The sequence below is a fragment of the Heloderma suspectum genome, chromosome 1 (assembly GCF_057233095.1).
Source record: "Heloderma suspectum isolate Gila_16-S chromosome 1, 16-S_ref, whole genome shotgun sequence".
NCBI classification, from domain to species: domain Eukaryota; kingdom Metazoa; phylum Chordata; class Lepidosauria; order Squamata; family Helodermatidae; genus Heloderma; species Heloderma suspectum.
Window position 1 is genome coordinate 144,151,281 of NC_139458.1, and position 24,029 is coordinate 144,175,309.

The following is a 24,029-nucleotide window of genomic DNA, read 5'->3' on the forward strand; positions in this document are numbered from 1 at the left end:
GAGGCTGGGGGCGGGTTTGGTGCTGGCCGCGCGCTCCCTCTGCGGAGCATGGCTTGGCCGGGCCGGCTGCTGCTGCTGCGGATCCGACCTCTGCTTGCCGGTCTCGCCGCTCTGTGTGGCTGGGCCCTGAGCAACGTCTTTGGCCGGTGCCGGGCCAAGCAGCACCGCTTGCCCCAAATGCCCATGGCTTTGGCCGGTCCCCTGCTGTTCCGCATCGGGTGAGCTGTGGGGCTGGGGGGGTCTTTTCCGCGGTGCGGGAGAGGGGTCTGGGGCTGGGGGCTGCTTTTTTTTGTTCCGGCGGGGGCTGCAAAAGGGAAGGGCTTGGCGAGATTAATGCGTGTGTGTGCGTGTGTGTAGATCTGGATTTTTGTTAGGGGCTGGGTGAGTGGATGGGTTAGGTCCAGCAAGTGCATGATGGAGATGTGTCGAATAAAAGTTCCAGGGGTTTCATGTTTGGGGGGGTCTGCAGCCATGGGGGTGCGATTGGCTGCTTCAGTCTAGTTCTGTTGAATTGAGCAGGAGGGTCTGTTAAATGGCCGGGAAGGGGGAGTGCGTGCGTATGTGTGTGAGGGTGGGCGCGCGCGCCCGCGCATGAGATTTTCCAAGAGGAACGTAAAGAAAGAACGGCTGGGTTGACAGTCACGTTTCTAGGCGATGGGTATTGTAAGTCAGTCGGCTGTGCTTTGGTACGAGGAGAACCCGGGCTATCGGGTTCCGGGGTGTCTGTAGGGCTTTGGGGCTGGCACAGTCGTGGAGCGAGCTGGAACCTCGGGTCTCAACTGCCCAGTCGGAGGGATACTCTGGGCGAGACGAGAGAGGCTTTGCAGGGCTAAGCTTGGCATGACCCCTGCTTAAGAGGCGGCGCGCATCCGCGTGGAGAGAGCTGTGAGTGTAGGAGCGAGCTGCTGAACGGGTCGGCTTGCAGAAGAAGGGAGATTGCGGTGATTGCTTGCATTTAATTAGAGGAGTGGCTAAGAAACTTCTATATGCATGCGTGTGTGTGCACTACAAATGATCGGTACTCCTGCCCAAATATATCTTGATGTCGGCGGGTCATTCTAGGGAACTGAGCAATTTGCAGTTGATTGATGTTGTTTTCAGAGACCTCTCTCTTTCCCTCTCTCTCCTCCCCCCCGCCACTCTAAATTAAATTCGGGGTAGAAGTAATCCCATTTGTTCATGTAGGTATTCACCCAAAAGAGGGCCAGTGCTGTACTACTTTGATCGCTTGGCTTTAGCTTCCTACACAATACTTGCAGGTCATGAAGTTTTGCTCTGCTACATGCAGCTGGACGTATAAAAAGTTCAGAGTTTTCTGGCTGCTGTTGCCTTAGTGGCATTTCACTGGCTTTTCCTGGGAATGGTCAGCAGCTGGTAACATCTGACATAACATGTGCCTTTTCTCTGGAAAGCTCTGGTTGTTTTTATTGTTTCCCCTGAGAATAACAACAAAAGTAATCTTTTCCAGGTCCATACAAAGCTTGACGTAAGTGCATTTCCCCCTAGCTTCTGGATATGCCCATTCAGTGGTGGGGAAGGGTGGTTTGTAGCTCAGTGACAGAGGACATGTTTTGCATACAAAAGGTCCCAGGTTCAGCTACCAACAGTATAAACCAGGGGTCTGGAGAAGGTAGATCTGGAACTACTGGTAGATATTTGGGTGATTTGCTGCAGATGGGCAAGGATTACCAGCTCCCATTTTTAAACAACCGTACCAACAATCCCCCCACCCCACCCCAAATCATACTGCTGAAATGAAGAAAGATTGAGGTAACCAGGAGCAGATTTTTATGTAGAAGGGCTGTGTGCTCCATTCTGATTTGGTACTCAAAACAAATTCCTGGGCTTAGAATTCTTTTACATCTAAGGACACAATCCTATTGGGATGGCCATAAGCCTCCGAACTTGGAGGCTTATGGACATCCAGCGCAGGACAGGAGGAGTGGTAGAGGTGATCTTTGCTTCCGTGCCCCTCCTGCTCTGCATTTTGGCTAGATGGGCTTTTTTGCCCGTCTAGGTGGGGCTCTGTGGAGCAGGAGGGAAGGAGGCTGGACAGGCCTGGGGATATGGCTCAGATTCCTGGCTCTGAGGTTGGAGCATTGTCCCCAACCTCAAATCCAAGAATCTGAACTATCCTGTGGCTCCCCAGACTCTATCTAGGAGCCATAGGATTGCTCTCTAAGTGTATATTTTTTTGCACCAGGCTCCTGTTGGTGGATCTCAGGGTTCTGGTAATGAACAAAGTACACCCTGCAAACCTGAAGTTGTTTTGTTGCTCCTCTTGTTTGTTGTTGTTCAGTTGTTAAGTGGTGTCCGACTCTTCATGACCCCATGGACCATAGCACGCCAGGCCTTCCTGTCCTGCGCTCTCTCCCGGAGTGTGCTCAAGTCCATATTCATTGCATCGGTGATGCTATCTAGCCATCTCCTCCTCTGCCGTCCCCTTCTCCTTTTGCCTTCAATCTTTCCCAGCATCAGGGTCTTTTCCAGGGAGTTTTCTCTTCGCATTAGGTGGCCAAAATATTTGAGCTTCAGCTTCAGTATCTGTCCTTCCAATGAGCACTCAGGGTTGATTTCCTTTAGGATGGACTGACTTGCCCTCCTTGCAGTCCAGGGGACTCGTAAGGGTCTTCTCCAGCACCACAGTTCGAAAGCATCGATTCTTCGGCACTCAGCCTTCCTCATAGTCCAGCTCTCATAGCCATACGTTGCTACTGGGAAAACCATAGCTTGGATTATACAAACCTTTATCGGCGAGGTGATGTCTCTGCTTCCTACTATGCTGTCTAGGTTTGCCATAGCTTTCCTCCCAAGGAGCAAGTGTCTTTTAATTTCATGGCTACAGTCACCGTCTGTGGTGATCTTGGAGCCCAAGAAAGTAAAATCTGTCACTGCTTCCATTTCTTCCCCTTCTATATGCCAGGAAGTGATGGGGCCAGATGCCATGATCTTCGTTTTTGTAATGTTGAGTTTCAAACCAGCTTTTGCACTCTCCACTTTCACCCTCCACAAGAGGCTCTTTAGATCCTCTTCGCTTTCTGCCATTAGGGTGGTATTGTCTGCGTATCTGAGGTTGTTGATAATTCTCCCGGCAATCTTAATTCCGACCTGTGATTCCTCCAACCCGGCGTTTCTCATGATGTACTCTGCATATAAATTAAATAAGCAGGGTGACAATATGCAGCCTTGTCGTACTCCTTTCCCAATTTTGAACCAATCGGTTGTTCCATGTCCGGTTCTTACTGTTGTTTCTTGTCCCTCATACAGGTTTCTCAGGAGACAGGTAAGGTGGTCTGGTACTCCCATCTCTTTAAGAAATTGCCAGAGTTTGTTGTGATCCACACAATCAAAGGCTTTAGTGTAGTCAATGAAGAATCTCTAGTTCCTCTGCCTCTTCGAAACCCCGCTTGTACTTCTGGTAGTTCTCAGTTCACATACTGCTGAAGCCTAGCTTGTAGGATTTTGAGCATCACCTTGCTGGCATGTGAAATGAGCGCAATTGTATGGTAGTTTGAGCACTGTTTGGCATTGCCCTTCTTTGGAATTGGAATGTAAACTGACCTTTTCCAGTCTTGTGGCCACTGTTGAGTGTTCCAAATGCGTTGGCATATTGAGTGCAGCACTTTAACAGCATCATCTTTTAGGATTTTAAATAGCTCATCTGGAATACTGTCATCTCCACTAGCTTTGTTGTTAGTAATGCTTCCTAAGGCCCACTTGACTTCACTCGCGAGGATGTCCGGCTCAAGTTCAGTGACCGCACTATCATGGCTATCAGGGACATTCAGATCTTTCCTGTATAGTTCTTCTGTGTATTCTTTATACCTCTTCTTGATCTCATCTGCTTCTCTTAGGTCCCTGCCTTCTTTGTCCTTTATCATGCCCGTCTTTGCACAAAACGTTCCCTTGATATCTCCGATTTTATTGAAGAGATCTCTAGTCTTTCCCATTCTGTTGTTTTCCTCGATTTCTTTGCATTGTTCATTTAAGAAGGCCTTCTTGTCTTTCCTTGCTATTCTCTGGAACTCTCTATTCAGTTGGATATATCTTCCCCTTTCTCCCTTGCTTTTCGCTTCCCTTCTTTCCTTAGCTACTTGTCAAGCCTCCTCAGACAGCCACTTTGCTTTCTTGCATTTATTTTTCTTTGGTATGGATTGAGTTGCTGCCTCCTGAACAATGTTACGGACGTCCGTCCATAGTTCCTCAGGCACTCTGTCTATCAGGTCTAATCCCTTAAATCGATTCGTCACCTCCACTGTATATTCATTAGGGATATGTTTTAGGTCATATCTGAATGGTTTAGTGGTTTTCCCTATGTTCTTCAATTTCAGGTGAAATTTTGCAACAAGAAGCTCATGATCTGAGCCACAGTCAGCTCCAGGTCTCGTTTTTACTGACTGTATAGAGCTTCTCCATCTTTGGCTGCAAAGGACATAATCAATCTGATTTCGATATTGACCATCTGTGATGTCCATGTGTAGAGTCGCCTCTTGTGCTGTTGGAAAAGCGTGTTTGCTATGATCAGCGTGTTCTCTTGGCGAAACTCTATTAGCCTTTGTCCTGCTTCATTTTGTACATCAAGGCCATGCTTGCCTGTTATCCCGGTGATTTCTTGACTTCCTACTTTAGCATTCCAATCCCCTATGATGAAGAGGACATCTTTTTTTGGTGTTAGTCTAGACGGTGTTGTAGGTCTTCATAGAACTGATCAACCTCAGCTTCTTTGGCATCAGTGGTTGGCGCATAGACTTGAATTACTGTGATGTTGAATGGTTTGCCTTGGATTCGTACTGAGATCATTCTATCGTTTTTGAGATTGTACCCCAGTACTGCTTTTCCCACCCTTTTATTGACTATGAGTGCTACTCCATTTCTTCAACAGGATTCTTGCCCACAGTAGTAGATATGATGGTCACCTGAATTAAATTCGCCCATGCCTGTCCATTTTAGTTTGCTGATTCCCAAGATGTTTATGTTCAGTCTTGCCATCTCATGTTTGACCACCTCCAGCTTACCTTGATTCATTGATCTGACATTCCAGGTTCCTAAACAATATTGTTCTTTACAGCATCGGACTTTCTTTTCACCACCAGACACATCCACAGCTGAGTGTCCTTTCGGCTTTGCCCCAGCCGCTTCACTCTTTCTGGCACTACTTGGAAATTCCCTCTGCTCTGTATATTGGACACCTTCCGACCTGAGGGGCTCATCTTCCAGCGTCATATCTTTTAGCCTTGTGATATGTTCCATGGGGTTTTCTTGGCAAGAATACTGGAGTGGGTTGCCATTTCCTTCTCCAGTGGACCACATTTTGTCAGAACTCTCCGCCATGACCTGTCCGTCTTGGGTGGCCCTGCACGGCATAGCTGATGGCTTCACTGAGTTACGCAAGCCCCTTCGCCACAACAAGGCAGTGATCCATGAAGGGGTGCTCCTCTTGTTAAACAAATGGAAATTGGTAATCCTTATGTAAACAATACTAGATGGATCCAAGGTCTGACGATATCAGGCAGTCTCCGATGTTCTTGAAATGCTCAGGTCTGAGTTCTCATGCCTGTGTTCATTCATTCCATATGCTATTATAAATAAATAAATAAATAAATAAATAAATAACAATATTTTTTAGTGTTGAATTGGGGCTGTGTGAGTACAGAATTGCAGGATGGGCTAGAATCGCAGCACGGTCTGTAAGAGAACTTTTGTTGTTGGGTGGATTTAAAATATAATAAATAAGAAAAGGGAGGGCAAGAAAGCAGCATTTTAGCCAGAAAGGTATGGTTCATGCTGAAAGGGAAAGCACAGAGGCAGAGAGAAAGGCACTTGCTAGGTTACATGAGGAAAATAAGTCTGTCCTGTGAGCAACAGAAAGAGGAAAAACTTGCACAATGCACCACATGGTGATGATTGTGCTCTAGGGAAAAGAGACTTTCTTCCCTTTCTTCTAATAATAGGTCTTCAAGCTCCCCACCACATTTTCTTTATGTACTTTTTGCTAAAAGTCTCATGCACTGAGAGAATGTTGGCAGGCAGAAAGCAAATGTTAAAACTACATGCATTCCTTTAACACAGGGCTGGGGAGCTCCTGAGCATCCGGGGCCTAATTTTTCTCCCAGAAGCACCTAGGGGACTGCACTCCTACTGTGCTGCCAGATTTGCTACTGAAATGCAGCAGCATGGCAGCAGCATGGGTGGGGACTGCAAAAAAGGCCAGGAGGCTGCATGTGGCTGTTTAAGCTGGGTGTTAAACCCCTGCTTAAACCCCTGCTTTAAGAGTTTTTAATTGATAGAGGGAAATGTTTGACACGTGGACTACATTGAAGCCAAGGCAGTTTTCTCATCCCTTGTGGCCTCTTTATCCAAAGCAGGTACCCTTTCAAAAGTGCTGCTTTTACTAAAGGCAAGACAGTTGAGGGGGTGGGGATTAGAAATGTGTGACTCGATAATAACTGGGAACAAAGCTCTGCACTGGGAAAAGTAATCACGAAGACTAAAGTGCCATGTGCAGAATGGGAATGGAGAGGAGCATCTTTAGAGAGGAAAGTGAATTCCAAACAAGAATTTTCTCTCTGCTGCTAGCTAGCTTTTTTCCATGTATACCAATATATCTATAGAGTCTTTTGAGAACTGGAAGAAAAGGGCAATAATTAAAGAGCACTTGAATTGTGCTCAGGCAACATATCCACACTTGAATACAGAGTCTCACAGAACTGATGTTCCCAAGCTTTTGCTGTTGTATCAGTTTAGCGGAAATGAGTCGGTGAAATGGGTTGGAGGACACTCTTGTTCTGGTATAACCTTGGGTCCTGTCATCAGTATCTCTCATGAATATGGTAAGGTATGCTTTGGTACCTTTCTTATACACGTGTGCTTTGAAAAAAAAATCACAGGCTGCTACAGCTGTGATGCTGCTATGCCTAGGTGGTCAGTTATAAGTAGTACGAATGGGACCTGCAATAAAATGTTGCAGTATGGAGTGCTGTTTTCAGGATTCCAGCCACTCTTGTTCCATCATTATCTCCCCACTGGCCAGTTTTGTACTTTTGCAAACCTTGCAGTTCAACCCAAGCCTGCTGATAACCTTTCTCTTTTGTGTGGATGGTACCATTTCAGCTACATAAGCAACAGCCCTTACAGCCTAAACATGAAAAATAGAGGGGATGATGTACATACCACATTTCTTTTGTGCTCAGAGCACTTCACAGTATCTTAGTAATCTTTCTGAGGATGCTGTAAGGCCAGGCAATATTGTTATCCTCATATGATCAATTTTGGGTGTGGGTGTGGGTGCTCTGGCTGAGAATGACTTGGCTTAGGCCATTCAGTAACTTTTTGTGTGAACTGAGATTTGAATGGAATCCTTGCTGATGTACTACAAATTATCCAGAGATCTAGCAGTGAATCCTGATCTATTGTCTGACCACCCCTGGTTTATTGCATAAAGCATTCATCACATATACATATACAAATGCAAGCCCCTGTCCCAGTGTAACGTTTTGGCAACCTGGCAACCTAGACCCATAGCAATGTGAATTCTGCATGTTGGCATCTGTGTCCTGTTCAGTGTTTTTCCCAGGAATTGCTCTTTTTTTGCCCCCCAGGGGGCTGAGGAGTTGAAAAACTTCACCTTTGGTGAATGTGGATTCAGGCTTTGGTTAATGTGGGTTCAGGCATCATAGACAAAAACAATTTTCCCTCCCCACAGTCATGATTATTTCATTAGATTTAACATAAGTTTTAATTAAATTTAGCTCCATTTACATCCTTCTTGTTTTCTTGATGTAATTCTGCAGAACTCTGTTAATGAATTTCTTAAATGCAGTGCTTTCATTTTGAGTCCTTTCTTGCGTGCTTTGTACTTCCGGTCCTTCAGTGTATATTCTTGTTAGTTTATACACATGATCAGGCAGAAGGCATGACCTTTCAGATTTTAACGTTCTATTCAGTAATGAAAAGCAGCCCTGAACTCCATTGGCCATGTTTGGAAATAGCCAGAAGAGAATCCCTAGTTTGTTCATTCCAGGAAACATAGCACTAATATCAGGTCAAAATGATTTTTTTTTCAACTTGAGACATTGTCATTTAGTGCAGGCTCCAGGTGTTCGCAGGCTTAGATGCTCTCAAGTGGAGCTCTTTCCTGAGTGGGTCCACCTCTTCTTTGCTTCTGTCCCCACTGCCCATTGACTTGCTCTCTCCCTCTGGATCCATTTTGTGCAACTGCCCAGAGGGAAAGCACAAGTCAAATGAAGGGTACTGCTCTATCTCCTCACTCTGCTCACTGCTTGCATGCTTGGAGAGGGCAGATGAACAAGCAGTGACAGCAAGGAGGAGGAGCAGCAGGGCTAGGAGGCTCCAAGGGCAGACAGTGGGCCCCTTGCAGTGCTGTGGGCCCTGGCAAGTGCCCAATGATGCCTGCCTCTGACGCTGGCCCTGTCATCGCTGCATCTGATAAGTTGATCAGGGAATTCCTTCTTTTGGTCCCTGTTAAGGGATACCACTTGGAAAAGGTAGCCCTTGTGGTTTAATGAAATGTTCTGGAATGGCAGGAGAGGAGATGCCTGCTCTGAGTGCATGTGGGGGTTCAGGCAACAACCCTTACATTCAAAGAACGTGTGAGGGGGATTGCGAGTCAGTCACACCCAATTACCAGCACTGCATTCCATATGCATGCGAAGGGGCTCTGGGAAGCCCCTTCTCATGTGTGCCAAACACTCTCCTATATGGGCCTGAAACATCCCCCCCCCCCCGCAACTCCTTCATTCCTGCCAATATCATTAATATGTGCCTGCTCCCTTATGAACTTGCTGACAACGGAGATCGTCACTGGAGGCTTTTCTCCGGGTACTCCTTCCTACAGAGGCTACCAGAGAGAAGACGTTATCTGTGGTTGCACCTGCATTTGTAGAACTGCCTCCCAAAGGAGATCCACTTGGCACTTAGTTATTATCCTTTAGGAACCAGGTGAGGTCTGCCCTGTTTATTTGGGCTTTTGGTGGGCTAAGAGTGCAATCCTAGTGGATTAATGCTCTATAAATCGAGGGCTCCCAGATCGGAGCTCTCCATCTATCCTATGCCCTGCCAGGCAGGGTGGGAGGAACGATGGAGGTGAAAATGCCTCCCTCCTGTCAGCAGTTCTTATCTAGAGAGGCCTCTGAGCCCACCCAGCATGCTGGCTTACCTGGAGGCATGGCTGGTGATGGAGAGGTTTATGGATCCTGCAGACCCATGTCCTCTACATTCCCTGCCCTCTCCTTCCACTGGCAGGCCTCCTCCCTCTCCTCCCCAGCCCTCCTCCAAGGTCGCCACAGCTGTGTCAGAGAAACTGCCACAGAGCTCACTGTGGCAGCTGTGACGGGGGAGGGGGGAATTGCCATTTGGATTTCCCTTCCCAAGGTTATAGCGGTGTCTGTGGTCCCAGGAAGGGAAACCCACTCCATCCTATGGTCCCTGGGACGCTATCCCAGGGCCCATAGCATTGCTCCGTAAATTGTTTTGTGCTACTTCGCATCTGGGACTTCATTTCGGTCTCATGTTGGTGGGTTTGCTGCTAAGTAACTGCTGCTTTTATTTTTCTTTACGTATACTGGCATCCATTCTAATTTTATCCACTGGTTGATGTGTTCATTATACTGATATTTTATTCTACCTTTAATGAGGTTTCATTAATCTGCCTTGAACGCTTGCCAACTGTGGCCAAAAGGGTGGCATACAGTGCCCCACCCCAGTAAATGGATATGAAATTAGGTGGCCACTTATGAGTGTTCTCGTAGCATTTGACCATGGTCAAACAATAGGCAGTCATTCGATTGGTGACTCAACCCTACTTAATAGAAATGTGAATATGCTGCATATTTCCTGCATACAGGAAAACATGGAATAACATAGAATGGAAAATGGAAATGGAAAACATGGAAAATGGAAAACATGGAATAACATGGAAAACATGGAATAACATAGAATGGAAAACATGGAAAATGGAAAACATGGAATAACATGGAAAACATGGAAAACATGGAAAACATGGAATAACATAGAATGGAAAATGGAAATGGAAAACATGGAAAATGGAAAATATGGAAAACATGGAATAACATAGAATGGAAAATGGAAATGGAAAACATGGAAAATGGAAAACATGGAATAACATGGAAAATGGAAAACATGGAATAACATGGAAAACATGGAATAGCATAGAATGGAAAATGGAAATGGAAAACATGAAAAATGGAAAACATGGAATAACATGGAAAATGGAAAACATGGAATAACATGGAAAACATGGAATAACATGGAAAACATGGAATAACATAGGCCCCTGGGGTGCTTTCAGATGGGGGCTCCTAGTGCTATTATTTATTTATTTATTTATTTATTTCATTTCTATACCTCCCAATAGCCGAAGCTCTCTGGGCGGTTCACAAAAACTAAAACCAAGTGCTACCACTTGGAATGCACTGTACAGCTATTCCGCTTTTCTCCCCTACCGGATTTTCTGCAGTAAGGAAAAAAATAGAAGAAGCGGTGGGAAAATACATGAGGGTTAAGAGTGGAAGATGTTGACTGGACCCCTGTAAAATTCTGTGAATGAGGCAAGCAGTGGCATGATAAAAGCCTCCTCTGGTACTGTCGGAGCAGGCTCAGGAAGCAGATATTGTTACACACTTCCCATGCCCAAGCAGTGAGAAGTCCCAGGAGCAACACCCCTGCTTAGGTGAGTTGTCCCAAGCAGTTCTGTCAAGAAGCAATACATTTTCCTCGATCAAGAACTTCCTCGAAATGTATTGGGAATCGGTGCTATTTGTGCAGCTGTCTTTTTTGTTCCTAGAGGGTAGGATTTCCCTCAGTGCTGTTTCCCTGAATTTCCCTGAAGCTGCTATTAGCCCAGCAGTGATTAGTGTAACTGTATGTTTTCTGTCATGGGGAAATAGCAGCTTTGGAGTGGGGAATCTAGATTGGGGAATCAGCATTGTGAAGGAAGGGTTAAACCCTACCTCTCCCAGCTCTTCTCCCAGTATCCAATTTGCAGAGCCCTGTGGCGGCTTTGAGGTTACAATTACAACATCCGGAGAGACGATTGCAAATCACTCCTGTCTTGGCTGACTTGCCCAGGCAAGCTATCTGTTCTTGCATCTAATAGAATTCTGTTTTTTAGGGGTTTGTGTTTTATGTGCTTTTGTAATCTAAACCACTAATGTTCTGGCTTGCAATCCCGTTGTCTTCAGCAAATACTCCAAGGGCCCATGTTGCCACTAAGGAAGCCACAGATACTTTAATGCAGTCTCCCCCAGCCCAGTGCCCTCCAGATGTTTTGGACTCCAATTCCCATCAACCCTGTCAATTGGCCACGCTGGCTGAGGCCGATGGGAGTTATGGTTCAAAACATCTGGAGATCAGTAGGGCTGGGCAAGACTGCCTTAATATAAAACAGCCTCCAGAGGTTGCAGTTTTGTGGGGTGGTGATGCAAGGTGGTTTTCCCTCTATGAGCTTCTAGATGAGCATTTACAAGGCTGAGCTTCAGCCAGCAAGAGGAGATGGTTGTTAAGCATTTTATATTCATGTATCCATGGATGCACTTGCAAGGAAGTCCTACTGAGTTCCATCCAGCTTGGTTCCTAGTAAGTATATTTAGGTCAGACAGCACTGTTACTTGTCCAGTCTTCTAAAAAAATTCAAATGGAAACTTCTAACTCTTATGGTTGTGGTGGAAATTTTTAAAATTTATAAATGGCATCTGCTGAAACCCTAAAAGTCCTATAGTGGGTCCACTAGTGGTCAGAAAGGCAGTTTCTATATCCTACAGAAGCCCATTTCATACATTTTAAAATTGTGTGTGTATTTATGTATTTATTTTATTTTTTGTCTGCCCAATAACACAACGTTCTTTGGATGGATTATATGATAAAAGAATAAAAACAGTACATAGTAAAAACAGCAACAATAATCACAACAGGAAATAAAATGTATAAAAGCAGCCATTCCAGGGCAAATCTATACTATCAAGTCTAGAATCTAAAATCTCTGGGAGAAAAGGAGTGCCTTTGCCTGGCACCAGAAAGATATCAATGTATGTGCCAGGTGAGCTTCCTTGGGGAGGGCATTTCATAAGCAGGGTACCACAACCAAAAAGGCCCTCACTCTAACTTCATTTGGTGGGGGTGCGCAGATGAGGGCCTCTGAAGATGACTTAAGGGTCTTGCCAGGTACGTATGGGAGGCCATTTTCCTTTAGGTAATCTGGCCCCAAACTATTTAAGGGTTTAACGGTCAACACCAACACTTTGAATTGTGTCTGGAAATGGACTGGAAGCCAATGCTGCTGACTATGCAGGGGTGCCATATGACTGTATATTTCCAAACTGTTTTCAAAGGTTGTCCCACATACAGCACACTGCGGTAATCCAACTGAGGTTACCAGAGCAGCGATAACTGCCGCCAGACTACCTCTGTCCAAATAGTCAGTCACAGCTGATATATTAACCTACGCAGATGAAAGCTAGTATATCAACCCAGCCACACAGCCACCTGTGCCTCAAGTGATAATGATGGATCTAGGAGCACACCCCAAGCTGCATGCCTGATCTTTCAGGGGGAGTGCAGCCCCCCCTGAGAACAGGTTGAACAGCACTCAGCTGGGCAGATGACCCATCCACTAACAGTATGTCCATCTTCTCTGGATTGAGCTTCAGTTTATTTCTCCTCATGGATTCTTCCTCCACTAATGGATTCTTCCTCCACTAATAATAAAGAACTGACACTTGAGCTGCAGATCCACTCATTGTGAAAATTAAGAAGAGGTGGAAAGAATACACAGAAGAACTATACAGGAAAGATCTTAATGTCCCTGATAGCCATGATAGTGCGGTCACTGAACTTGAGCTGGACATCCTCGAGAGTGAAGTCAAGTGGGCCTCAGGAAGCTTTATTTATTTATTTATTTATTTATTTCATTACTAACAACAAAGCTAGCGGAGATGACAGTATTCCAGCTGAGCTATTTAAAATCCTAAAAGATGATGCTGTTAAAGTGCTGCACTCTATATGCCAACAAATTTGGAGCACTCAACAGTGGCCACAAGACTGGAAAAGGTCAGTTTACGTCCCAATTCCAAAGAAGGGCAATGCCAAAGAGTGTTCAAACTACCGCACAATCACGCTAATTTCACATGCCAGCAAGGTTATGCTCAAAATCCTACAAGCTAGGCTTCAGCAGCATGTGAACCGAGAACTACCGGAAGTACAAGCGGGGTTTCAAAGAGGCAGAGGAACTAGAGATCAAATTGCCAACATTCGCTGGATCATGGAGAAAGCAAGAGAATTCCAGAAAAACATCTATTTCTGCTTCATTGACTACGCTAAAGCCTTTGATTGTGTGGATCACAACAAACTCTGGCAAATTCTTAAAGAGATGGGAGTACCAGACCACCTTACCTGTCTCCTGAGAAACCTGTATGAGGGTCAAGAAGCAACAGTAAGAACCAGACATGGAACAACTGATTGGTTCAAAATTGGGAAAGGAGTACGACAAGGCTGCATATTGTCGCCCTGCTTATTTAATTTATATGCAGAGTACATCATGAGAAACGTCGGGTTGGGTGACTCACAGGTCGGAATTAAGATTGCTGGGAGAATTATCAACAGCCTCAGATACGCAGATGATACCACCCTAATGGCAGAAAGCGAAGAGGATCTCAAGAACCTCTTATTGAGGGTGAAAGTGGAGAGTGCAAAAGCTGGTTTGAAACTCAACATTACAAAAACGAAGATCATGGCATCTGGCCCCATCACTTCCTGGCATATAGAGGGGGAAGAAATGTAAGCAGTGACAGATTTTACTTTCTTGGGCTCCAAGATCACCGCAGACGGTGACTGTAGCCATGAAATTAAAAGACGCTTGCTCCTTGGGAGGAAAGCTATGGCCAACCTAGACAGCATAGTAAGAAGCAGAGACATCACCTTGCCGACAAAGTCCGTATAATCCAAGCTATGGTTTTCCCAGTAGTAACGTATGGCTGTGAGAGCTGGACCATAAGGAAGGTTGAGCGCCGAAGAATTGATGCTTTTGAACTGTGGTGCTGGAGAAGATCCTTATGAGTCCCCTGGACTGCAAGGAGGTCAAATCAGTCAATCCTAAAGGAAATCAGCCCTAACTGCTCATTGGAAGGACAGATACTGAAGCTGAAGCTCAAATATTTTGGCCACCTAATGAGAAGAGAAAACTCCCTGGAAAAGACCCTGATGCTAGGAAAGATCGAAGGCAAAAGGAGAAGGGGACGGCAGAGGATGAGATGGCTAGATAGCATCACCGATGCAATGAATATGAACTTGAGCATACTCTGGGAGAGAGCGCAGGACAGGAAGGCCTGGCGTGCTATGGTCCATGGGGTCACAAAGAATCGGACATGACTTAACGATTGAACAACACTTGAGCTGCAGATCCACTCATTGTGAAAATTATGTAGTAGCCCTGGGCTACTAGCCATCTTTTTTCTTTCCTTTTTAAAAACCAGAAAAAAGTTATTTCTTTGTATCTCATCTTGCTACCAAGGTACCTTATTGTCTCCCTGTTAGGACTTTGCTCCTTCCAACTCATCCAGCTCTAAGGGCACAATCCTATGCATGTTTAGACAGAAAAGGGTTGGCTGGCCGAGGAAAACTGGGAGTTATAGGACTCTTTTCTGTCTAAACTTGCATAGAATTGTGCCTTAAGTAAATAAGGAGAGTGGAGGAGTGAGCCTTTTGATCCTAATCTATGTGTTTGGTCCTTTGGAGATGGAAGGCAAATAGCTAAGCCAGTGAAGAACATGACGTGGTGGAAGGAACCATTCTAGCCTGCTTGAGAGCATTCTAGGCCGGGGTGGTGGTGTTTTCAGTAGTACTCATGCAGGATAGTAAGGCTGAAGAAAAGACATACTCAAGCTTTCCATTAATGCAATTGACAGGCCTGGTCGTTCCAAGCAGCAGTGTTAGCTGATCAGGATGCTGCATCATGATGGAGGGCTTCTAGCACTAATGATCAAAATGCATTGTGCAGCTATTCAGTCTTTTATTCACTAATGGGTTTTTTTCTGGTAAGAAAAAGGCTGGAAGAAGTGGTGGGAAAATACAGGAGGGCTACAAATTGAAGACAACATTGTCTGGACTGCTGCTAAAATTCCATGAATAAGGCAGTGCAATTGCACAATAAAAGGCTCATCTGGAAGCACCCTGTGTAGCTTTAGCTTGTTTAATAGCTGCCAAGTGCCAGTTTACCACAAAGAACAGACTCTATGAGGATGGCTAGCATCATCAGTTCTTGGGTATTGCATTATTCTTACCATCTTATTTCATGTGGGCAAGCAATTCTGAGTTCAACAGTGGGAGAACGTGATCTCTCCAGCGGGAGACCTTTAATTCTCCATAGGACTGCAAAAGGTTTTGCTTTAGATTTTGCCCTAGCCACTTGCTTAAAACTACTCTTCCATCTGCATGCACTCTGTACCATTAAATATAGCTTCTTCTACCATGCTTGGATGCACGTTTCTGAGAAATGTGCATCTTCCTTAGAAATGTCTTCTTTGCTTTGAGAGTAAGGGGTGAGGATTCACATGGGGAAAGAGACTTCCGTTGGGGTGGGGTGTGATTGTTGGCAAAGTTTCAAGGCTTGTTCTTATTTGGCAATATAATCTGGAATATATCCCCCCCCCCATGTATTTTTGAGAGCTTCTGATCTGGTTAACTTTTTTTAGTATCCTGTAATAAACTGTAGCAATGTCGTCAACAGAGATCAAATGATCCCGTCTCCCACTTTTTTAAACCAAAGAGTTTCATATCTTTGCATGCATTGCTAGTGCATAAAGCCAATTAGGCTGCAATCCTTTGGTTCCTGGGGGGTGTCTTGGGGGGCATGAGATATTTTAGATCTCCTCCTCTGAGGGCAGAGAAAGAGAGGTTCAACTTTGGAGGGGTAGATCCAAGCTCACAAACCTCTGAGCTGCCATGGAAGCTTCTGTAGCCTTTGCCTCTCTAATGTCGGTAGAAGCAAAAGGCGGGGGGACATCTGCGTTGGGCAAATTGGGAGAAGACCTGGATCCACGGTTCCATAGCCTTCCCATTCCCCCAAAGTGGAGTGCATTACTTTAGGCTAGCCTGGATGCAGCCAGGGTGTGTATAACTGAAGCTAGATCTGCTTTCTCCAGATAGGGACACAGCTGGCAAACCATCCTAAACTTGTAAAAAGGCACTTCTAGTCATCAGTGTCATCTGTGCCTCCATAGATAGCAGCGAGTCCAGGATGACTCCAGACCGCTTACATGGCTCTTCAGGAGGAGTGCAACCCCATCCAGAACCAGTTGCAAACCTCCATCTAGATCAGCAGTCTTACTGACCAACAGAACCTCTGATGTGTCTGGATTAAGTTTTACAGATTGTGGCCTTAATCCCCATAAAGAGCCTAATGTCACACATCTTATGGCTTTGTTGTCCCCTAGAAATCTTGACGCACTCATACAGACCAGGCAAACCACATGAGTCTGAGTTGGCCCACCTTTATGGTAGGCAAGAGTTGGAAGCAATGTGAACAGAGCAGCCATGGGAGATTTTGTTCTCCCACATTTTCTTGTTTTCGCAGACCTGGGTTTGAAAAACAAGCACATTCTACCGGTGCAGGATCAAACGTTCCACTTGAAGCTGCACTAGTTGACACAAATGATAACGGAGACCAGCCAGTTGTTAAAATGTTGGCTGTCACCAGCCTGGTAAAGGCTGTTGTTGCTTCTTTGGAGAAGAGATTTCTGTTTTGGTAGGTTGCACGCATTTGAATGATCCTGCCCTGTGCTTGGCCTAAACTTTGGAGTGGGGTGGGGCAGGGTGGGGCCTTTATTGATCTGTTTTTTTGTAGCATGCACAGAGTCTGTTTTGTGATACCCCTTGATTGCATTGCAAGTATGTGATCTCTATTGCTGCTGCCATCAGGCATAGCTTAGGAGATGGTGATTAAGTGTGCATGTCTGGCTGTCATCAAGGATATGAAACAAGACACTGAGGTGATAATCCAGTAAGAATGATGCATCCCTGTGTCTGTGTTCACTATAGCTTGAGATTTGTTTACTACCATTACCTCCGCACCAATCTGGCCTTAATTTCTGCCATCTGCTCAAGCCCTTGGGGACCTTCACAGCAGAGACAGAGTCCTCATTGTATAAATAAGTCTACATTGTCATCCTAAAACCAATTTGTTTAGTGAACCCTGTGCTTAATTACCATCATGCCTACGTCACTCCTTCCCACCCCATATAGCCATCTCTCACTTTTTCTGTATAGTGGGAAGGGACTTGGTTATGAACATAAGAAGAGCCCACTGGGATGTGGTACCCCCAACTCAGACAAGTATTACAGAATTCTATTGAAAGCTGCTGAAAAATCAAAACAAATGAATTTGGTAATGCTGTCTCTGTCCTTCCAGTATCAGTTGTCAATCAAAATGACAAAGGCAGTTTCTAGGCCAAACCAGTGATGGAAGCCAGGTTGAATTGGACTCTGATAATTGGCACCAGCCAAGCTCCTTGCCAACAAGAAGGGGAGGTTTTTAACTGTGCAATAGTTAGAATGATTGCCTAAACCCTTTTCCTTTTGCAGTGGCCTAGCAACTGCCTGCTTTCGGGTAGTTGTGACTATTCCCCCTTTCTAGGAGCCTCTTATACCCCCCTTGGACCCAACTGCTTCTTCCCCTCTAACTAAATGTCCCAGGGCACATATGGGCAACCCACAGGCCGCATGTGTTCCTCTGCCGCTCTCCCTGTGGCCTGCTGAACCCCGAGGAGCAGTACCCACTTTCCTCTGCTGCTCAGCCATCAGCTGGGTGGCAAGGAAAAGATAGCTGTTCCTGCACTGCTAAGCAGCACTGGGAGACGGTGATTTCAGCTGCATCAGGATTGCTGGAGAGTGGAAGCTTTAACCTTGTCCTTTCCCCTGCCCCCAACACGCAGAATCCTAGTGCAGCCACTTGGCTATGGGATCACTAGGGTAAGGTGGGGTTAAAGCCTCCATTCTCCAGTGATCCTTGTGCTTCCAAAGTCACTATACTCATGCTGGTAGCCCAGAGACAGCAATCCTGACTGCACAGGGAACCGGGGGTGGTGGTGGGGAGAGTTTAAAATGTGTGTATGTGTGTGTATGAGAGATAGAGCCCAGGCTCCTCTCGCTGCTTTGTTGTTCAGTCGTTCGGTCGTGTCCGACTCTTCGTGACCCCATGGACCATAGCACGCCAGGCCTTCCTGTCCTGCACTCTCTCCCGGAGTGTGCTCAAGGTCATATTCATTGCATCGGTGATGCTATCTAGCTATCTCATCCTCTGCTGTCCCCTTCTCCTTTTGCCTTCAATCTTTCCCAGCATCACACAGCTGGCATGTGGCTCCCGACCCATTGCCCACCACCGCTTGTGGCCCCTGGGGGCAATAGGGTTGCCTAGGACAGGGGTGGGCAGAAAGTAGATCTTCTGATATTTTGGACCATTGGCCATGCTGGCAGAGGCTTCTGGGAAATGAAGACCCAGACATATGGAGATCTACCTTTTCCCCACCCATGGTCTAAGTGTGAAGGCACATGATGCAGCCAACTTGCTGAAGCTAAGCAGGTTTGGGTCTGGTCAGTAACTGGATGGGAGACTAGTTGGGAATCTGCTTTGAGTTTCAGGATGGAAGAAACATGGGGTACACATATACTGATTTTATTTTTTAAAGTGGCATGGGTCATGCAAGCAGACATTACACTGTGGCTCTCCTAGCACTTTGCCCACATCCTCTCCCTGTAATAACTGAAATCCAGCCAAACAACAGTGGCAAGTAAAAGCTATGGTAATGCCTGCCAATTGCACTGTATCAATAGTGGTATCCAGATGGGGGAAGGTAGAGGTGATATAATCCGCAAAGTGCTTAGCAAACATGTCACAGTGGGTTGCTGAGGGATCAATACAGTTGTGATTAGTATCTGCATGAAGGAGATTTTTCATCACTCAGAACAGCTCTGCTGGACTGCTCTTTGCGTCTTTGCAGACACAATGGCGGCAGAAAATCACTTTTCCGTACTGTCTGCTATTACTGCCACAGAGTGGGCTCTGTAATGAGCTCTGCACTAGAACTGTGTTCAAATGGCCTCTCAGAATTCTCCAACCTGTTAGGGGACAGAGAAATGGGGGGGGGGGCAATTTTACCAATTTTTTCCAGGGGGGAGAAATTCTCCAACAGTTTCTCACAGGTAGGGCTCCCCATTGGCAGGGATTGTATTTATTTATTTATTTATTTATTGCATTTATACCCCACCTTTCTCCCTCTCGCAAGGAACTCAAGGCGGCTTACATTCTCCTCCTCCTCACCGTTGTATCCTCACAACAACAACCCTGTGAGGTAGGTTGGGCTGAGAGTCTGTGACTGGCCCAAAGTCACCCAGTGAGCTTCCATGGCCAAGTGGGGACTAGAACCCGGATCTCCCGGCTCCCAGTCCGTCACTCTCACCACTACACTACACTGGATTGTAGCACAGCTTATTTCTTTTTTCCTGAGGTTTTTTGGTTTCTTGAGATGCCACTGGCCCCCATTGTTCATCCTCCTCATTCAGTCTCTCTTCAACAGCATTTTGGGTTTTTTTGGTAAGAAAAAAGATAAAAGAAGTAGTAGGAAAACACAGGAGGGTTAAAAATGGGAGGCAGTGTCATCTAGACCCCCTGTAAAACTCTGTGAGACAGGCCAACTGCAGAATAAAAGTTTCATCTGCAAGTACCCAGAGTGATAGACAAGGCATAGTGCAGCTTTCCCAAACCTGGTGCCCTCCGGATGTTTTAGACTTCAATTCCCATCAGCCCCAGCCATCATGATTATGCAAATTTGTTGTATTTCATGTTGTTATTAGTATTGTACGCTGCCTAGAGTGGCCAGGTAGCCGGCCAGATGGGTGGCTAATAAATCTAATAAAATAACAACAACAACAACAACAACCAATAGTCAGGAATGCTGGGAGTTGTACTCCTGGAGGACACCAGGTTGGGGATGGCTGGTATAGTTAGCAATTGGGCCAGAGCAAGCTCATAACATGGACTCCTGCTCAGAAAGGCTGTCTTGGTACCCAGACTAGATCTAGACAGCCTAGGTATAGGCCAACAGCAACAAAAGACTAAGGGAGAATGTGGCGTTGGATACATAAGCCAGGCGAGTGAAATGTTGAGAAGGGCAGAGTCATGGCAACAGTTGCTAGGGGAAATGGAAGGTGAGGAGGAGAGCTGTTGAAAAGAAAAGGCAGTTGTGAGAAGGGTTGTGGGGAGAGAGGAGAGGAAGGAAGGAGGTGGTTTTGGGAAGAGAAGATTTTAGGGAGCGTCTGATCAGGGAGCCAAGTCAAGGAGCCGACCTGAGCATCAGGGTAGAGAATGGCTGTGAGAGGCGGGCAGGAGCAGGAGGCCTGCTACATTAAAGACATCCAAGAAGCAAAGAATTGGGAATAGAAAGAGCAAAGACAGCAGTGGGACTTGAGGGACCACAAGGAAGGACAAAGGGGTGATCTCAATGTAAAGTGAAGGAAGGAGGGGAAATGTATTGTTATTTATGGTTACTTGTTTGAAATCCAAAGAATTGTTGTTAATATACTGAGGTGTTTGTTTAATTCCCTACTCAGATCTTTATTTAAACCAACTTGTGGCCCCAGCTGCAACAGATAAAAGATAAGTGTGTGTGTGTGTGTGTGTGTGTAGAGAAGCCAGCGTTGTACTGGCTTTCTGCATGACTAGCTAGGTCTCCTCCTCCTCACTGCCTCTTAATCCTTCCTGTAAACCAGTCACTGTTCCCTTTAAATGAAACTAAACTAAAATCAGCTAAGATAAGGACATTCCTTGGAAAGATGAAAAAGGAACAAAGCTACATGCAGCTGTTTCCAGAGATGAAGGGCTTGAAAGTACATTTGTATCCATTCCATTTGCCAGGAAAGATGGAACCTGCAGAATTAGTTTATTGCAGCTTTCTCCAACCTGCAGATGTTTTTGGACTACAAATCCCAGCACTCCCAGCCATTGACTGTGTTAGCTGGGGCTGATGGGAGTTGAAGTCCAAAACATCTGGAGGGTATGAGGCTGGGGAAGGCCTGGTGTATTATAAATAGGGATGTATGAAAGTCACTTACCTTTTCGAAGGGTGACATTCGCGGTGGGGGGGAGGTGCTCCGTCCCTCCCCCTGAAATTCTCTATGGCCGGCTCCACTCTGCGGAGATTCCGCAGAGCCGCTGGCCGGGGCCACCCACAGCCAGACATCCGGCTGCTGGGCAGCCTGCAGGGACACAAATGGTGGCTGCTGTAGCCGCCACCATTTGTGTCCCTGTATTTTGCCGTGATAGGCTACGTAAATATTTACGTAGCCTATCACAGCAAAAAAAACCCCAAAACAGCGAACGTAAATGGCGGCGGCTACAGCAGCTGCCATTTGCATTCCCTTTTTTTTTTTGCCGTGATAGGTTACGTAAATATTTACGTAGCCTATTACGGCAAAAAAAAATAAAAGGGAACGCAAATGGCGGCCACTACACCATTTGCACCCCTCTCTTTTGCCGTAATAGCCTACGTAAATATTTATGTAGGCTATCACGGCCAAAAAAAAAGGGAACACAAATGGCCGCCGTAGCCGCCGCCATTTGCATTCCCTTTTTTTTTGCTGTGATAGGCTACGTAAATAATTACGCAGCCTATCATGGCTTCCGCAGGGACGCAAATGGCGTCCCTGCGTTAGCCGTGATAGGCTGCTTAAGTATTTACATAGCCTATCACAGCTATAGTGATGAAGCGAATGGCGGCTGCGGCCACGGCCACCATTTGCAAGTCAGCGTGAACGGCAGCAGGTAGGTGTCCCGTTTCACGCGCCTTTCACGGGGTGGGGGGCGGGGGGGCTTTGTTCCGCCACGGATTTCGGGGGGCTGAATGCACTGGCATTGGCCCCTCTGAGATCTGTGGCGGAATTCTCTGACATCCCTAATTATAAAAAACTATGCTCATAATCTGACTGAAAGTGAACCCAGAACAGCTGTTTTGAATGGTGATGTGCTTGTGTGGCACACTCATTTGCCGTGTAAGAGTGAGCATAAATGAAGAGACTGTGGAACCTCAGTCACAAATTTTTTGGGTAGCTTTAGGCAAGCTACTATTTTTTCAGCCTTGGTCTGTCTCATCTGCAATATGAGGATAATATATTGATCTACCATACAAAATTGTTATAAGGGTTATTGAGAGAATGTACGTGAAGAGCTTTGAACATGGAAATATCACTATATGACCACTAGTTTAAATGGCATATAAAAAAATAATGGAAGATCACTCTATTAAGGGCCATTGGCCATGATAGCTAAGTGGGCCCTCCCAAGTCTTGAGCATAGGTAGGCAGGAGGTAGATTGAGATCTACTGGTAGATGTCTGGGTGATTTGAACTAGGTCAGCGAGGATTTCTGACTTCCCACTGTTTAACAACGGCAGCAATAAAATGACTGCTTTAGCCCTTTATACGGCTGAAATGAAGAAAACTGGGAGGGGTAACAAAGAGTGGATTTTTGTGTGGAAGGACTTTGAACTCTCAGAATTCTTTGATTTGAAGTGTATGTCTCTTGCACAAGGCTCTGCTTGGTGGACTTTGGAGTTCTAGTAAAAAAAACAAAGTAGGTCTCGCAAGGCTGACACGTGCTTACTCCTGGTCTAGAGGCAGTATGCTGGGGGCAAAGGGGAGGATTGCTGCTATCACGTATTTGTCGGCTTCCCAGAGGCATCTGCCTGGCTGTTATGAGAAACAGGAAGTCTGACTAGGTGTATTCTGATTCAGCAGGGCAGTTCTTAGTTTCTCATCTAAATGCAACATATGGTATTATTGCTCAGGCACCTCTTACCAGAGCACATGGAGATCTTTAGATCAGGGATGGGGAATTGTGGCCCTCCCAGTGTTGGTGGACTGCAACTTCCATCATCTCTCACAGTTGTCTATGCTGGCTAGGGCTGATGAAAGTTGCAGTCCACCAATATCTGGAGGGTCACATGTTTCCCACCCCTGCTTCAGATAAACTGAAATGCCTTCATATTAGCTGGGTATGAACGATCTATGTCATAGATGACATGAAGGCTGTGCCCCAAGGACCTTGTTTCTTATGTTTATGGTTATCTATTCCTTGCTGGTTTCCTAGGGGTCTGCCAATGGCAACATGAGTTTGAAGATATGGATCAGCCTTCTCCAACCTTGTTCCCTCCAAATGTTTTGGACTACAACTCTCATCAGCACCAGCCAAAATGACAAATGGTCAGGGATGATGGGAGTTAAAGTCAAAAACGTCAGGAGAGCAGCAGGTTGGGGAAGGCTGCTCTAGATGGTCATGACATCTTCTGCTTGATCTGGACTGAAGGCATGGACGGTGTGGAGAAAGTGGATAGGGAGACATTTTTCTCCCTCTCTTATAACAGTAGAACCCAGGGTCACCCCATGAACCTGATTGGTGGGAGATTCAGGACAGATAAAAGGAAGTACTTCTTCACACAGTGCATAGTTAAACTATGGAATTGACTTCCACAAGATGTAATGATGGCCACCACTTTGGATGGCTTTAAAAGGGGATTGGACCAATTCCTGGAGGAGAAGGCTATCAATGGCTGCTAGTCCTGATGGCTAGATGCTACCTCCAGTATCAGGCAGTATGCCTGTGTACACCAGTTGCTGGGGAACATGGGCAGAAGGATGCTGTTGCACTCATGTCTTGCTTGTGGGTTTCCTGTGGGCAGCTGGTTGGCCGCTGTGTCAACAGAATGCTGGACTAGATGGACCTTTGGTGTGATCCAGCACAGCTATTCTTATGTTCATGTAAGTTTTGCCTTTTGGTCCTTTTGTTTGAGATTAGCTGGGCCTAAACAATAGCTGGCAGTATATGGGGAGTTCATATTCTTGAATCTGATTTGCTGGCGGAAGTTACTGTGGACACAGCTTGGAGGCTGCTCTGTCCTTCAGGAAATGGCTCTGGGGGGAACTGGCTGGATGTCAAACTGCTGTGGATGCTC

At 45.9% G+C, this 24,029-nt stretch overlaps 1 protein-coding gene across 3 annotated transcripts in view; it reads left to right on the forward strand.

The window, feature by feature from the left end:
- LOC146358241 (putative thioesterase PNKD) overlaps window positions 1-24,029 on the forward strand; it is a 56,038-nt gene continuing 32,009 nt past the window's right edge. For all 3 annotated transcript variants that reach the window (XM_084806051.1, XM_084806041.1, XM_084806061.1), the window contains exon 1: window positions 1-218. In XM_084806051.1, coding sequence (XP_084662177.1) covers window positions 49-218 — 170 coding nt within the window. In that variant the 5' untranslated portion in view covers window positions 1-48. The remainder of the gene's footprint in view (window positions 219-24,029) is intronic.